Source organism: Talpa europaea (assembly GCF_964194135.1).
Source record: "Talpa europaea genome assembly, chromosome: 12".
NCBI classification, from domain to species: domain Eukaryota; kingdom Metazoa; phylum Chordata; class Mammalia; order Eulipotyphla; family Talpidae; genus Talpa; species Talpa europaea.
The window spans coordinates 38,663,755-38,679,557 of NC_140079.1; the positions used below are offsets into that span (position 1 = coordinate 38,663,755).

General features: G+C 51.4%; 1 protein-coding gene across 1 annotated transcript in view; it reads right to left on the reverse strand.

Moving 5' to 3' along the window:
• COL5A3 (collagen type V alpha 3 chain) overlaps positions 1-15,803 on the reverse strand; it is a gene marked incomplete at both ends in the record, with an annotated part of 34,196 nt that overhangs the window by 13,326 nt on the left and 5,067 nt on the right. Inside the window, 31 exons of the mRNA XM_084250324.1 lie at positions 183-227; positions 345-398; positions 587-631; positions 2,086-2,139; positions 4,248-4,301; positions 4,734-4,841; positions 4,993-5,046; positions 5,154-5,198; positions 6,587-6,640; positions 6,778-6,822; positions 6,905-6,958; positions 7,774-7,818; positions 7,953-8,006; positions 8,168-8,212; positions 8,390-8,443; positions 8,539-8,583; positions 8,904-8,957; positions 9,151-9,204; positions 9,288-9,341; positions 9,914-9,967; positions 10,120-10,173; positions 10,258-10,314; positions 10,494-10,577; positions 10,679-10,753; positions 11,310-11,372; positions 11,684-11,725; positions 11,797-11,844; positions 13,023-13,169; positions 13,254-13,367; positions 15,156-15,305; positions 15,639-15,743. Coding sequence (XP_084106450.1) covers positions 183-227; positions 345-398; positions 587-631; positions 2,086-2,139; positions 4,248-4,301; positions 4,734-4,841; positions 4,993-5,046; positions 5,154-5,198; positions 6,587-6,640; positions 6,778-6,822; positions 6,905-6,958; positions 7,774-7,818; positions 7,953-8,006; positions 8,168-8,212; positions 8,390-8,443; positions 8,539-8,583; positions 8,904-8,957; positions 9,151-9,204; positions 9,288-9,341; positions 9,914-9,967; positions 10,120-10,173; positions 10,258-10,314; positions 10,494-10,577; positions 10,679-10,753; positions 11,310-11,372; positions 11,684-11,725; positions 11,797-11,844; positions 13,023-13,169; positions 13,254-13,367; positions 15,156-15,305; positions 15,639-15,743 — 2,010 coding nt within the window. The remainder of the gene's footprint in view (positions 1-182; positions 228-344; positions 399-586; positions 632-2,085; positions 2,140-4,247; positions 4,302-4,733; positions 4,842-4,992; positions 5,047-5,153; positions 5,199-6,586; positions 6,641-6,777; positions 6,823-6,904; positions 6,959-7,773; positions 7,819-7,952; positions 8,007-8,167; positions 8,213-8,389; positions 8,444-8,538; positions 8,584-8,903; positions 8,958-9,150; positions 9,205-9,287; positions 9,342-9,913; positions 9,968-10,119; positions 10,174-10,257; positions 10,315-10,493; positions 10,578-10,678; positions 10,754-11,309; positions 11,373-11,683; positions 11,726-11,796; positions 11,845-13,022; positions 13,170-13,253; positions 13,368-15,155; positions 15,306-15,638; positions 15,744-15,803) is intronic.

The following is a 15,803-nucleotide window of genomic DNA, read 5'->3' on the forward strand; positions in this document are numbered from 1 at the left end:
CCATTTTATAGAGGAGAAAATTGTGACCCAGAGAGGTTAAGGGATTTGCCCAAGGTCACACAGCAGGTGAGTAGCAGAGCTAGGAGTTAAACCCTCTGGCATCAGCGGCCATGCTCTTTTCACATTCTGTATTATTATGTGGAATCGCCCACACACACACACAAACAAACACGCGCACTCACCTTTTCTCCAGGGATGCCGGGAGCCCCATCCTGGCCCACATCACCCTAGGACAGAATGAATGAGACTCAGGTTGGGAACAATTCAACTGGAAGGGACTGGGAGGGGCTCAGTGAGCCCGGAACAGAGGGCCTGCATGGGGGTCCTGACCACCCACCCCATACCTTGGGTCCTGGTTGTCCTGTAGCACCCAATTGCCCTTTTTCTCCACGGGACCCCTGAATAGAAAAGAAGCGAAGATCAGAAGTGAAAGGAGAGCCTAGGATGATTCCCCTCCTCTCACCTACCAAAAAATACAGACTTAACCCAAGCCCTCTTTCCTGGCCCCCTCAAGACCTCCCCACCACCTCTTCCTTCACAGCCCGCCAGTGGCTAGTAAGGTGAGGGCAGCTCTCCAGTTTCTTACTGGTGGTCCCCGCTCTCCTTCCTGGCCTGGTTGTCCTGCCTTCCCCTGGAAGATAAAGCAGGTGAGGGGCGGCTAGAGCGCTATGGCGAAAGACAGGACACAAACCCACAAAAGTGCCCAGTCACAGACCCAGAAAGACATCTGGCATGTGCTTATGCCCAAGTCTCTCATTCACACACGCGCACAGCCTGCACACAGACGATCACCCAGACCACAGACACGCAGTGCGCATGTAACTGCACCTGCAGGATCCAGACACGCAAGCAAGCTCGCCGCCACAGACACCCACTTATCACCCACACTGCACCACAGGCCAGTGTGGGGCCATCCACAGCTTCAGCCCAAAGGAGGGGCCCATCGTGCAGCACGTCCATTCTGTGCGGTGACCCCCATGACCCAGAAGAGGCATGGGGTCACATGAGGACACACTGCCCACAGCACAGCAGGACACAGTGAGCCCCCACTTTTTGAAAGTCCCCTCCATGCCACTTTGCTTTTAGGAAAGACCTCAGCAGCACCTGTCTCCATAACCAAAACAATTCCCCAGGGGCTTTCTCTTTCGTGACAAGAGAAGGGGCTTCAAGCGCAGCATCTGTTTTTCAGTGAACCATCTCACGAGGCAGGTGAACCCAGAGTGGTCTCAGTAAGCCCCCCACCTTTTCAAAGGCTGTGTGTAGCTGTCCTCAGAGAGTCATTCTACGCAATGTCATTTCATTAGAGGGTCCATGAGGGCAAGATTCCCAGCTGACATTGAGTGAAACACCATTCAAGGAGCTGCTTGTGCTATGTCTTTTCACTTAAAGCTGCAATTTCCAAGAAGCTATGCAGGACATTAAGTGAGGATTTACAGTATTTACCACAACATTCCTGCTTTTACTATATGTTAGAATTATTTTAAATTTTATGTATTATTGTCATGATGTGATGGGTTATATTTTGAGCGTGGGAACTTTCAAAAAATTCTACATATAAATGAATGGTATTGTTTCTTCACTTTAAACCATTCCAACTTATGAAAGGTTTCACAGGAACCCTACTTTCAGATAGCAGGGGAAACCTCAACATACACTTATGTGTGTACATACAATATGCACTTACACAGTTACATGCATAGCAGACTATGAGTACATGCTACAGACACATGCAGCAAGGCAATTCACACATGTAAACACAGCCACACAGAAAACAAGCACGAATTCCACATGGTTCCACACACGTGCCCATGCCCCTCACACACATGTATGCCCATGGACACGTGTTGCATGTGCATGCTCATGCCTGTGTAGCTATCACAGGCCCATGGGCTGCAGCACCCAGACCCCATGGAGAGGCACTTGGAACACACATGAGGCATGATGGCAGGTCAGCTCACCTATGGTGCCCCACCTTGCCCACAGGAACGTGTGCACACCAGTGTGTCCAGGCACAGACACAGACACAGTCATGAAGGCCACACGGGGAAGCCCCTCCCTCTCCCTGACCCTTGGATCGCTACTCACCCGCCTCCCTTTCTCTCCTAATGGTCCTAGGGTCCCCGGGAAGCCAATAGATCCCTGGGTGGAAAGGATGAGAGAAGAGATGAGGGTGAGGAGTAGGTCGTGGGCAAAGTTGGCCACTCACCCCATTCGGTCACCACATCATTAGGCCTTTCTAGGCCACTGGTTCCAGAAACTTCTTTGTTCCTTCTAGCCCCTATCTGCTCTAAGGCAGTCCTCTGCCTCCCTCTCCCCCATTTCCCTCCCTCATCACTCCACTCCTGTCACGCTGACCTCCCCAATGCCACTCAGGCATGTCAATATGCTCCTGCCCCAAAGCCTTTGCACTAACTGCTCCTTTTGCCTAAAAGTTTCTTCTCTCAGGTTCTCGCATAGCAGCCAGTCCTCATCACTTAGATCTCATTCAGATGTCACCTCTAAGTGAGGCCTTCTGCCACCATCCTGACTACCAAACTGTCCATAGTGATAATGTCACTATCACATTACCACACTATCCTATTTTGTCTTACCTATAATTACCTATAATTGCTTACTTATTTTGTCTACCTATATAATTGAAATTACATTATTCACTTGCTTACTTATTCAATGTCTGTTTTCCCTACTAGGTGACAGCACTTGGGTCTTATTCCCCATGCCTGGTACATGGTAGGCACTTCATCAACATTTGTGACTATCCTGCCCGTCTTGGAGGTATGCTCCCTCCAACTGGAGGAAGGTATCACAGGATCTTCTATCTCTTCCCAGCCCTCCCTATGCAGGCTGAATCCAGATCAATAAATTTCTGTTACTTAAGTCTTGTGGTCTAAGATAATTTTGTTATAGCAGCCCAAACTGACCAGACACTGACCTCACTTTCACCAATATGCCATGCCTCCTTTCATGCATTGCTCAATGCCCTAGACACACTGACTACTCTGAGCAAGGTGGCTTTGTTCGTTGCTTCTGTGAATCCATTGCTCTGTGAACTCCCAGTTCTTGCAGTTGAGTTCTAGTCTTAGTTGTAATGCTTTGAGTTTATTCCCAAACCTGTTTATATCAGTTCCCCTTGAGTCATGTGATTTAATGGAAGTTTACCAAAACTGATGAAATAGATAAGGAAAGCCTAAGTTAAATGGAAGACTCCATGTAAAGGCAGGTCACTAAAAAATATCACTGTAAGGACCTCCCTGGGGGCCCAAGGGGTTAATCACCACATTATTAAGCAATCTGCAGCCTCTGCAGCATGAATTCAATCCCCAGTCGGCCAGAGAGAAACCCACATGGCGCAGCAGACCTCTCCTGTCTTGCCCGCTGCTGCCCTCAGCAGTGTGTTTCAGTCAGTCTGCCTGTTCTGTTCCCCACTCTGTTTCTGGTGAATCCTCTCACCCCCCTCATCTCTGGCCTGTACTCTAGCTCTTGTATGCATAAATAAATAAATCTTTTAAAATATATATATCACTGCCAAAATAAGTGTGGGCAAGGGAACTGTGCCAGGTGGGATGGGCAAAGCCAAAGACTCTATCAGGATTCTACACTCAGATATTGTCCCACGTGTATTTGCATTTCTGCTCCACTTATAAACAAAAACTACAAATCATTAGTCTTGTAATGTAGGCCTGGTTTTGGCAGAAAGAAACATCTAATGAGTAGCCTCACTCATCAAAACATTGGCAAACAAATGTACATTTTTATATAGGTATGTCATTTTGCATAATTCCATTTCATTAAGTTTTAGCTAAAGATAGATAGACAGATAGATAGATAGATAGATAGATAGATAGATAGATAGATAGATAGATAGATAGATAGATTTCTTATGATTCTCCTCCTTCCTAAACCAACCTCAATCATGTGAAATAAGAAGAATCTTGTGGTTTTATTATCCCCAAAGTCATCAGCAATATTATAATCAAATGATGAGGTTGGTAGCAATGATGAGGTATCATTTCACAACTGAAAAAAATGGAGTCAAGTGACTTGCCCAAGGTGATTTAGTAAGAAAAAGGTGACTTTCCCGAGGTCACAGAGCAGCTAAGAGCATGTTGAGTTCAAGTCTGAGTTAAAATTATCTCTCAGTGAGCCATGGATGGACACTTCACCCCCACTAACCATAGCCTGAGCCCCTAGATGTGAATCAGGCTCTGAACCCTGCCTTTGCTGCCCCCCAGCCCCCAGCTTCATACCTTAGGACCCGGACGTCCTGGGTAACCTGGGAGACCAGGCACCCCAAGCTTGCCCTGCAGAAAGATTGTGGGACAAAGGTCAGAAATTGCAAACTGGAGATCAGAGGGGAAGGAGCATGCCTGGGATGCAGGAGCTGCAGCGTGGAGTTTGGGGAAACATGGGTTCAAGTCCCCGTACTCCTGTCTGCCAGAGTGTGCTCTTGGTCAGCTCATTCAACTGCTCCAAATCTCAGTTTCTTTGTTTATAAAATGGGGATAAAATAATGCCTGTTACCTGGGCTAGTAATGGGGATAAAAAAAACATGTATGGAGTTGTTCTGTAATGCTGCGCTAAGGAGTTACGGGAGATGACCAAGTGTGGGAACAGACTGCTGAGGTCAGAGATCAAAGGGCAGGGGGCAAAGGCCCTAAAGGGTCAGGGAACACCTAGACTGCAAGAAGGGAAGCTGGCGATTACACTAGAAGTGATGATCAAGGTCCATTCACCTTTTCCCCAGCTGAGCCTGGGGGCCCCTCCTTGCCAGCCAGCCCTTCCTGGCCCTTCAGCCCTTCTGGACCATCCTCTCCCCGGGGACCTGCAGGTCCAGGGTGCCCCTGGAATAGAAAGGAGAGACCTTGATATCAGTGTTTTTGTCACTCCTGCTCTCCCTGGCCCCCTGCCTCATCCCCAGCTCACCACCCGCCGCCCCCATCTTACCTAAGTCCTGCAAACCCACAAAATTCCTAGTTTTAGGGATTATCATACCTGATCACCTTTAAGCCCCCCATCACCCTTAAAGCCTGGGAAGCCATCCTCTCCCTGGGTGGGAGAAAATATATGTGAGAGGTCAGAGTTTAAGGAAAGGGACACATGTAGAGCCCCGATATTAGGGCTCCCCCCCTCTAAGGAATCCCCTCCTTTCTCACCTTCACTCCTTTCTCTCCCTGGAGGCCCCGGTTGCCAGAGGTACCCTGAAAAATTAAAAAGCTCTCAAGCCCTTCCCTGCTTAAGGAGGACCTCAAACTCAGTCCCCTGCCCTGAACAGCCAGGGTAAAATCCCAAGATGTTGGACTAGTCTGGGGAGAAAAGCAACCTCGGACGAAGTGATCTTTTCCCCAAATCCGCTAGTGTACTGTGCAAGAGGCTGCCTCTCCCCTTCCTCCTTTCTCACTGGCAGCCTCCCAAGGTCATCTGTGTGGGGGTGTGCAGAGAAGACAAAATTTCCGAGTAATTGATTCCCATCTCCCAGGGACACTGTGTCCACAGTTTCTTCTGGCAGGAGAAAGAGGAGGAACATTCCAGGCCCCTGCCTCATTATAAAGGCAAAGGAATGTTCCTCATTGTGCTGGCTACAATACAACTCTGTGCCTGGCAACAAGGCCAGTCTATCTGTGCTTGGCTACAGTAAGTCTGCTCAGAGCTAGCCAGATTCTGCTCCCACTAAATTCTGGGCTTCCACTGTAAGGAAAGCTGCACTGGGCTACAGTGTAACTGAGTTCAGTGACTACAAGGAAATTAATACTTGGACACACTATAACTCGTGCTTGGTAATAGGATAACTGTCTCCAGTCACAGAGACGGCAATGGAAATAAGCTCAGTTACTACAGTGAAATTGCTCCTAGATACAGTATAAGTACACGTTTTGACAATAACATGACTCTCAGGGGCCACAGGGAAATTTATTTAACCACATTGTAATTGAGCTTGGCTAAAATTCTCTGGCTTGGACTACAATGTAGCTAGACTCTAACTAGAACATGTATTTCAACTGTATATTAAAAAGCATGTCTGACTACAAGGTAGCTCTGAGTTTGACCAGCTGCAATATAACCAGCCCTTGGTTATATCTCACCTACGGTGCAGATATGTGAAGAGTCAGCTCTTCATTACCACCAACCTGTTTTTAGACCACAGGTAACAGGCACCTGTACTTGACTACAAGGCACTGCACTCAGCTACCATAGAGAGGAATTCCAAGGTCCCTGCACTGGGCCAACAGTGCCCCTCTATTTAGCCTGCTTGTCTTGCAGAGCACGTGCCTCTGGGCTTGTGTTATAACCCAAGCATCTGCTCCACTGCAACGTGCAGACCTGGGCTTGGATGCCGTGTGTGTGCTTGCAGTGAAATGAGTGCCGCCTCTCATGGCTTCACTGCTCTCTACTGCAAAGCAAAAACCACACTGTGGTTTGACAGTCAACCACTGCCGAACATTTGGCTGACTCTAAGTAACACACACACAGAGTATAGTGTCACTCAGACCCAAACCCACTCTCGCTACACCTTGCTAACAGACTGATTGCTCTCATCACACAGGCAGACATTTCTGATGGAGATGGCTCCCCAAAACCAATCACCCACCTTCACACCTCGAGGTCCGGGATAGCCGGGAGGGCCTGCTGACCCTGACGGACCCTGAGAGGGAGATAAGATCAGTGCCAAATCATACTGCCTTCTGCATTCTCAGTGCATCATCTCTCTCCTCACTCACCCCTGACTCTTGGCCGTGTCCATGCCCCCAGCCCCACCCAGCCTCTCTCCGTGTCTCTCACCTGGACCCCTTTCTCTCCAGTGGGGCCTTCATGGCCTGGGTGACCCTGGTGGGGAGAAAAACATCCTAACTTGTCATCCAAATTCCCCAGCCTCCCTTTCCTCCTCTGTCCAGCCCCTAGTTCTTACCGGAGGGCCATCAGATCCTGGGAGGCCTGGAATTCCTGGGTTCCCAGGGGGACCCTTGAAAGAGATGAACAGTGGAGTAGGAGAGAAAGGGCCTCAGGGCCCAGCACTCCACCAGGAACATCCCTACTAGGACATGCAGCTACCTCAAGGTTTGAGAGCAAGAAAATCCACTACAGGGAAATCTATCCTTGGTTCTACCCAGACTTGCTGTGTGACACTGAGTCAGTCCCCTCCCCTCTCTATGCTGCAGAAATTCTCCACCACAGGGAGGGTTTAGAGGTGACTCCTTGAATCTTTCACAGAGTTGACAGGTCCAGAAATGGGCACCAATCAGATTCCTGAAATCTAATGGTGAGACTAAAAAACTATGGTCAAACAGATTTGGATAAAGAAACTCTAAGGTCATAAGGGAGGAGATGGGGACTGAAATGACAACAAGCATGAAATGTGTGGGTAGAAATAGAAATTGGGGGGTGAGGACAGACTAAGATATGCACGGGAAGGAGCCTGTTGGGGGAAGGGGCGGGGTTGAAAACAGATGCTTGGGGAAACAAAGATGGTAGCAGATGCCAGAGAAAGGGTTTTTCTGGCCCATGAGCCTTGACTACATTTTCTATGACTGGTTTCTAAGGATTTCCCTGAATTCTGACATCACCTCCATGTACCCTAACTTGGTAGGTTTCTCTTTCTAGAAAGGGATCCTTTCCCCGCAATGATACTTTGTAACTCGGGGCTTGTTTAGGGAATATTGCAATCTGTCATTATTGGGCTAATAAAAGAGGCCCTGGGGGAAGCTTTTCCTAGACAGAGTTGAAGGAGGAAGACATGAGTGGGGAGTTCAGGGAGTGGCAGGTAAAGCTGTCACTCACCTTCTCCCCAGGAGTGCCAATGGGTCCCTGGGGGCCAGGGAGTCCCTAGGGACATGAAAAAGAAAATGAAGGGTGACATGAGAAAGAGACAGTGAACGCCAAGTTTGGGGAGGCTGGGCATGGTCAATGACCTTGACTGACCATTGCCACCCCGCTTTATTAGGAGAGAGAGCTCAAACCTGGGACCCAGGGTTCCCCTGCTGTCCTGGAGGGCCTGGTTGTCCTGGAGGACCCTGGAGAGAAAGAGGGAGTCTGGGAAGCTGAGAGGGCTCATGGTATTGAGTCGACAGGGAGGCTGAGTGTGGGCAGGAGGGCACGGGAGTGGACATGCATACAGACAGTCATGGGGTCTGAGTGTCAGCAAGTGTCAGGGGCCAGGGAGCAGACAACATACCACATTTCCTTTGGCCCCCGGAGCACCATCAATTCCAACTACACCCTGGGGGAGGAGAAGGCATGAGACCAGGGCAGACACACACGCAGGTGCCTAGTCTGAGACACTGCAAGGCACGGGAGGAAGAGTATGTGCACAGAGAAAGCAGGTGACAAAAATGGACATGCGGGGGAGACATGTGAGAAGACAGACAGGGATATGGAGAGACAAGGACAGGCTCACCGGCCGTCCCAGGGGACCAGGGGAGCCTCTGGGGCCAATCAGTCCCCGGGGACCCTGCAAGGAAATAGGAGCGTTATTCCAGAACAACCCTGTGAGAGTCTGAGTCCTGACTCCTCCCAGCAAGGAGTCTAGGGGCCCCTAGTACTCACCGACTCCCCAGCCTGGCCAGTGGGTCCAGGAGGTCCCTCTGCTCCCTATGAGCAAACGGCATATTATTGCTGAGGGTGCGGGGGGACAATAGCCCCTGGAGAGCCGTCTCTCCTCATCTGGGCAGCCCCTTCCCTGAGTCTGAGGCAGAGCATGCAGCAGGCTCTGACTCAGCACAGAACCCAACCCCAGACCCCAGATCCTGAGTCTCACTTCTGACTCGAGTTCTGGCCCCTGGCTCCCAGTGTCTTACCCCTCCTGGCCCTCCAGTGCAGCCCCTCACCCTCCATCCTGTCCCCTAACCCTCTCTGATGCAGTCTGGCTTTCTAGCCTCCAAACTATCCCTTAACTTTTTTTCCAATTTTACCTTCTCACCATCCTCTCCCGGGGGGCCAGGTTGCCCCACGTGGCCAAAGTCACCCTGCAGCAGGGAATAGAGGGGAGTTCAGAAGCAGAAAGGTGGGGTGGAGATCAGCACTTCAGAAAAGGAGATGGAACACAAGGGGTGAAGATGCAGACACAGGAACAGAGGCCTGAATACAGGAGGCAGGGGGCACCATGACTATGGGGGGGGGGGGTGACCAGGACCTGGGAGGAGGGCCTCATACACTCACCCTTTGGCCCTTCTCACCAGGCAGCCCTGGGAGACCGTCAAAGCCCCGATCGCCCTGTACAATGAGAAACCAGCTGAGACTGAATCCTTCACCCTGACTGTCCCCCCACCAACCCCAGTCCTGGCACCATCACCTACCTTAGGTCCTGTGTCCCCTGGGAGGCCCCGAGCCCCGTCTGCTCCAGAGCGACCCTATGGGGGGGATGGGTGACCTCATCAGAATGCCTGTTTCTGAGCATGTTCCTCCCGCAAAGTCCCACCTGGGGGCTGCGACCAATGCACCTCCCCAGTGCATCTCAATCCCATCCATTGCTCTTTAGTCCCAGCGCTCTCGCTCAAGTCACCATAATCACAAAGAGCAAGAAACCGTACACTCGGTGTCCATGCGCAGCCTGGCTGTGGGTTCCTCATCGTGCGCAAAACTATCTGGAGTTGTCTTGTTTGTCATTTCCTCCAATACGCCAGACTTTTCTTTCACACACTTTCTGCTCCTTCTAGTTTGACTACTCTTCCTCACCTGCCCCTGGGCTAGACCCCCAGCTCCGGTCAAGCATTGTTCTCTCTGGCAAGTCCTCCCTGACTCTGTGACCAGCCCAATCTGCTGTCACACCCTCTGTGGAGATGCCATCCCTGTCCTCAGTGCCCCCAGCCCCCAGTGACACCAGCAGACTCTGAGGGCACAGAGCCGAGGCGCAAGTTGTGTGCTGAGGGATAGATAAGGGGTGACCAGGTGACCAGGTGACCAGGGAGTGACTGGCGCTCACCATCTTGCCCTCTCGGCCAGGTGGCCCAAGGGGTCCCTGAAGACCTCGGGGTCCCTAGACAAGAGAGAAAGGGACGAAGGAAAGCGGAATAGGAACTTACTTTGAAACATGCCCTAAGAAAGGCAGTATTTACAGGGGTATCCTCGGGCTGTGGTGACTTGCCCAGAGTGGTCCTTTACCCCATAGTCCACCCCCAGCAATCTCACCTGTGGTCCCATCTCTCCCATCTCGCCTTTCAGACCTGGATACCCAGGAAGACCCTTGGAAGAAGAGGTGGGCAATGCAGTTAGAGGGGTTCCTTCTCCACTGATGTGTCCCCCTCCTTCATGGGGCCTCCTACTCACCACGGGGCCTGGACGTCCGGTTAGCCCCATGGGGCCAGGGGGACCTTTCATAGAGAGCTGGAAAGATCAAGGGGAACAGAACCTCAGGTCTCTCACAAGGCCCCCACATCTCCCACAAAGGCTTCTTCAGGAGACAGACATGCACTTGTCTCCTGCCCAGCCCTCCGTGGTCTCCCACCTCTTCATTCTCTCAGTGCCCCCGCTACGATGTCAGCCCCCTGCTTATCCTGACTCACCTGAGCCTGCTGCAGCACTGCCTGGGCCTGGGCCTGCTGGAAGGAGACTGGGGGTCCTTGGAGGGAGCCACTGGCAAACTGGAACTAGGGGACAACAGGTTACGAGGAAAACCCTCCTAGGTCAGGAGTCATCCCCTGGGTCAGGAGTACACCCCAAAGAGTGTGCCACCCCATTTTCCTCTTACCGGCATCATGATCACAGTGCCTGGTAGGCCTCGGATCCCATCAATGCCAGGGATTCCTGGGAGGCCTGCAGGGCCCTGGCAAAAGGAAAGACAGAGAGGGATGGAGACAGGGAGGGAGGGATGGAGGTAGGAGAAGACAAAGAGGCAGAGGAGAGGGATGGAGGGGGGGAGAGGGAGACAGAGGGAATGTGGAGGCAGAGAGATGGACAGAGGGAGGCAGGAAGTGATAGAGATGGGAGAGGAGTGGGGAAGGATGGCAGTAGAGGAAGGAAAAAGGAAAAGACAAAAGCAGCTTGATAGAGGGAGGAGAGAGTCACAGGGAGTAGCAAGACAGAAAGAGACAAAGACAAAGAGAAGCAAAAGAAAGATTAAGAGACAAAGACAGAAACTTTGACAGAAAGACAGACAAAGGACACGCAGATATAGAGACAGAGTGGATAAAAGAGATGACAGGGCCCCAGAGACAGAAGAGGATGACCCACAGATAGGGGTGAGCAGGAAGGGTCAACACCGACTAAGAGGTGGGGTCCCCAGTCCCAGGCCCACGTTAGACATTCATGCTCCCCTTCTCAGCTCCATATCCCAAAACCACCCTCCCCCAGAAGGACACACCCCAAGGGGAATCTCTTACCGGTAAGCCACGGTCTCCGGGAAATCCAGGGGAGCCGGGAGGGCCTGAGGGGCCGGCCACCCCCTATTGTGGACAGAGGATCAGAGGCACAAGTGCAAAGTTTGAACCAAGTTGACTTCCTACCTCCCACTGACCCTGACGAAGCCCTGGCCTCCCTACCCAATCACTTAGCCTTTCCTGCCCCGCAATACTATATTAACCACAGCAGCCTTCAACTTTACATCTTCACCCTATTTGACTCATCCTTTGAGCCTCATATGGCCAACAGTCTTCAAATGATCTGGCAACATTGCACCCCAACTCTCCACCCCAGGCTCTTTAAAAGCCCAGTTGGAAGGGAAAGACAGAAAGAGGACAATGCAGCCATCACTCACTCGGGGTCCTGGGGCTCCAGGAGGTCCCTCAAACTGCTGTCCCTGAAGGAAAAATGAGTGTGATATGCATTCTAGCCCAGCCCCCTCAGCTCCTCCAGCCCCGGGCTCCTCACCTGTTCAATCACGGCTGGTTCTCCTTTCGCTCCTTTCTCGCCAGCACCCTGGGGCAGGAGGTGCAGAGAAAAGGGATGTGAGCCCTGGAACTCAGACATAGAACTTTCAGTGAACCAACCACACACACACACATACACACACACACACACACACACACATACACATACACACCCCACCCTCAATACTGCCTCTGCTGTTCTATCTTCAGCCAATATATGTTGAGCAGCTCAGGCTCCAGCTTCAGCCTGGCCGTGCTGCAACAAGGTCAAGGGCATAAACAATGGAGTTGCTGTGAGTCCCTATCTTAGAGCTGCCTCTCATCAGCTCTGTGGTGTTGGGCACCTTATTCAACTCCTCTGGCCCCACATGAAAAGTGGGTGCGTGAACGATGACTGTATATATCCCATAGGAAGATGAAAAAGTCAAAACAAAACTTGGCATATGATAGGCACATCAGGAATGAATGTTGGTGAGAATTATTACTCATGTCCTCACCTGTCAGCACCAAGGCTAGAACCTGGGGCTGCTTCTCTGCCTTATTTTCCTAGCAATTCCATTCCTCCCCTTAGCAAAAGATAACACTAATCTACAAATGAGTTACAAGTCTTTATCTCTAACCTAGACCATTTCCCTTGAAGTCCAGAATCTTCTAACCAATCACCTACTTGACATCCCCATTTGGATATCAAACAGGTGTTGCCAATTGAGCATGTTCAAAATGAGGTCCTTGCCACTTTCCAGTGCTCTCCCTTCAGCCTTCCCCATCTCACTGATGCCACTGTGCATCTGTTCTTGCCTCTCTCCACCTCCAGCAGCACGACCACAAAAGAACATGGCCCACCTTTTCTCTCTCTCCACTGACACCCCCTCTTCTGGGTCACCACCCTCTTTGGGGAATAGCGTTTTCCCTGCTGCCCCTCTGGCTCCCCCTACAGTCCATATGCTGCTCAGCAGCCAGAAGGAGCTTTTAAAACTCAAGTTAGATAGATCATGTTCCAACGCAAGTGACTTCTCAAAGTCAAATGCATCACCCTACCCACAGCCCAGCCATTACCTGAAACACTGTGGGCTTATTGCTTATGTTTATGTTATTGTTTATGTTTATTGACTGCACTGGGGTGATTAGCAGGCATTCTAGGTGATATAAAAGAAAGCAAGAGAGAGTGGTTATGTGTGGCTCCAGGCAGGAGCCCCTTCTGCACTTAACCCAGCCAACCAGACTCACAGGAAAGATTTGGAACTGAGTCCGTGATGACTCTTCTGCTGCCCAGAAGTCAGGGCCCATGGTGGGGCCATCTCCTTCCTCATCCTCACTGATTAATTCAGGCTCCAGAGTCCCCAGTTCAGTTCCATCATCAGGATCCAGGTCCCCCTGAGGACACAGGGAGAAACCAAAGCTTGCTGGTCACCTCCTTGCCATCTGGCACTGCCATTGCCCTGCCCACTTCCTACCAACCTCTAAGATGGTGCCGTTGTGGCCAGTAGTCACATCAGTGGTGATCACCAAAGACGAGGAGCTGGGAGGCAGACTCGGAGCTGGTATCTCTGTCATGGGGATGTCAGTGGAAGTCTGGAGCAGGTACAGGGTGAGTGTCAGGTCTGGTCTCAGGTCAGTCAAGAAAAAGGGGAGGCAAAGGTCCTAGCCCCCAGAGTAGATAAGTCCTATCTATCACAGTCCATGGAGGGGGGACAGAGGAGGAGTCCCCCCAAACAGCAGAGGGGTGAAAGGTAAGGGGTTGGCCAGTGGAGGCAGAGATGTGCCAGACAGCCAGCAGGGGGAGCCCTCTTGTGTGGAGAAGAAGCACAGGGGGTCAGGTCTGGGAAGGTCTGGAAGGCAGAGCAAGGCTGACTCCAGAACACAGTGGCCAGGGTCAAAAAGCACTCAGGGCCAAGACTCCCCAAAGCCTATCCATCATGTCCTCTCCCAAGGCAGAGCTCAGCAGTAGCCAGGACAGAGAGAGGGCATGGTAGCTCCTTCCTCCTGGCCTAGACAGCTGCAGATGAACTGAGTCAAAGGAACAAAGAGGGCAGTACGGCCCACATGAGGGCTGGGGCTGAAGAAGAGGTTGGGAAAGGTTAGACGCTCCGTGTCCCTCTCCGGGGTTTGAAGTGATAACTCTTTCTCCCCATTGATGCTGAAAGCAGATGTAGTATAACCAGCGACTGCCCAGCCAGGGGTCCCAGTCAACCGCCCACACCAAGGACCCACCCACTGTCTCACCAACTAGTGACCCCCCACAAGAGCCCCCAACTATTCCTACAACCACTGACCCATCAATGACTCCTCAATCAGTCCATCAATGACCCCTGACCAATGATCCCCACCAGGGGACCTAAAGAATGGCCCCCCAACTAATAATCCACATCACTGACCTTCCACTAGTTATTCTTATAACCACTGGCCCCTCAATTAGTGACCCATCAATGACTCCAACCAGTTACTCTCCCATCTAGTGACCTCCCCAGCCAGCACTAGTGACTTTCCAATTACTGAACCCCACCAATGATTTTTAATGAATTATGCCCCTAACCAATGTCATCCAATAATGAATACACATACATGGACCCAACTAGTATGCCCCAGTCCAAATAGTGATCCCACTAACCAAGGACCTGGCTATGACTTCCCAACCAATATAATAACCCACAAGGACTCCCAAGGTAGTTGGGAGCTCCTGAAAGTCTCTCCTCCAAGTAATGATTAAAATCTGTGACCTCACCAGTGCCTTCAGTCAGGGATCCTCCACTGATCACTTCCTCAACTACTGATCCCCAGCAATGACCTTCAGCCATTAGCTCTAAAATAGTGACATCAATAATACCAATAGCGGCCTTCATCAATGACCTCCAGTAGTGACCCCACAACTTGAACATCCTAAATATCAATCTCAATCAATGTCTTCCCACTGTGATTCCCCCAATCAGCGATTTCTATCAAGGAACTCAAATACTGCCCTCAAAGTTATTTCCCAATGAATAACCCTCACCAATAACCCCAACCACTCAATGTCAACTGAAGCAATGACACTAGTGAACCCAGCACTCACCCCAGTTAATGACTGCCCTTATAAACAGTAGCCCTCATCAAAAACCCCCTAATAATGAGGTACTCATCTGAATGTGCCCCTTCCTCCAGCCCCCCAGAACTGGAGGTTAGGGGGTCAGAGATAAAGGAACAATAGGCTAGAATCAGTCCTCTCCCCTTCCCCCCTGGGCATCAGTCAGCTGAGAGCAGTCACTGGCCAGGGGGTGGAGACTGGAGGCAGAGACCCTGGATGAGGGGCTGGTGATCAGCGTGGATCAGAGGCCAGAAGTCAGGCAGTCCAAGAGCAGAGGTGAGAGGGCGCAGGTCCCTTACCTGGTTCTCAGGGGAGCCAGGAGGTGGACTCAGGGTCAAAGTTTCCTTGTTCTTCTTTCTGCCCTTCCCTTTTCGACCTCGCCCCTTTTTTTTCCCTTTTCCCTTTCCTTTCCGTCGAGGGGGAGGGGTCTCTGGCGCTTCCTGAGGGCCCTGCAAAGAAGGCCCCTATTCAGGTCCAGAGTCCTTCGTCAGCCTCCCACGCCTTTAGTGGGGCTCCACCACTCAGGTCAGCTGGGGTTATGCTGGCCCATGGTCCACTGGTCTTATGTCTTGAATCCAGGGTTCACTTAGCCCTGTGACCTACGTTCATAGGATCTGCGGCCCAGGGTTGCTCAGTTATGTGACCTGAGGTCAAAATCACTCATGCCTATTTGAGGGCAAGGGTCGCTCAGCCTCATGGATGGGAGCCAGGATTTACACAGTCCTGAGATCTGTAGCCAGGGATAACTCAGCCTGTGACCTCAGGCCCAGCCCCTTACTCACCCCTGTGGCTGTGGAGTCCAGGTGGTCACAGTCCGGCAGGTACCGCGCACAGGCCTGGAGGGCGGCCTGAGGATCCGCAACAATCAGCAGCTCCTGAATATCTCCCTGAGACCAGTGAGAGGAGAGGTGTTGAAAAAGGGACCCCCACGTTGAGTTCGACCCCAC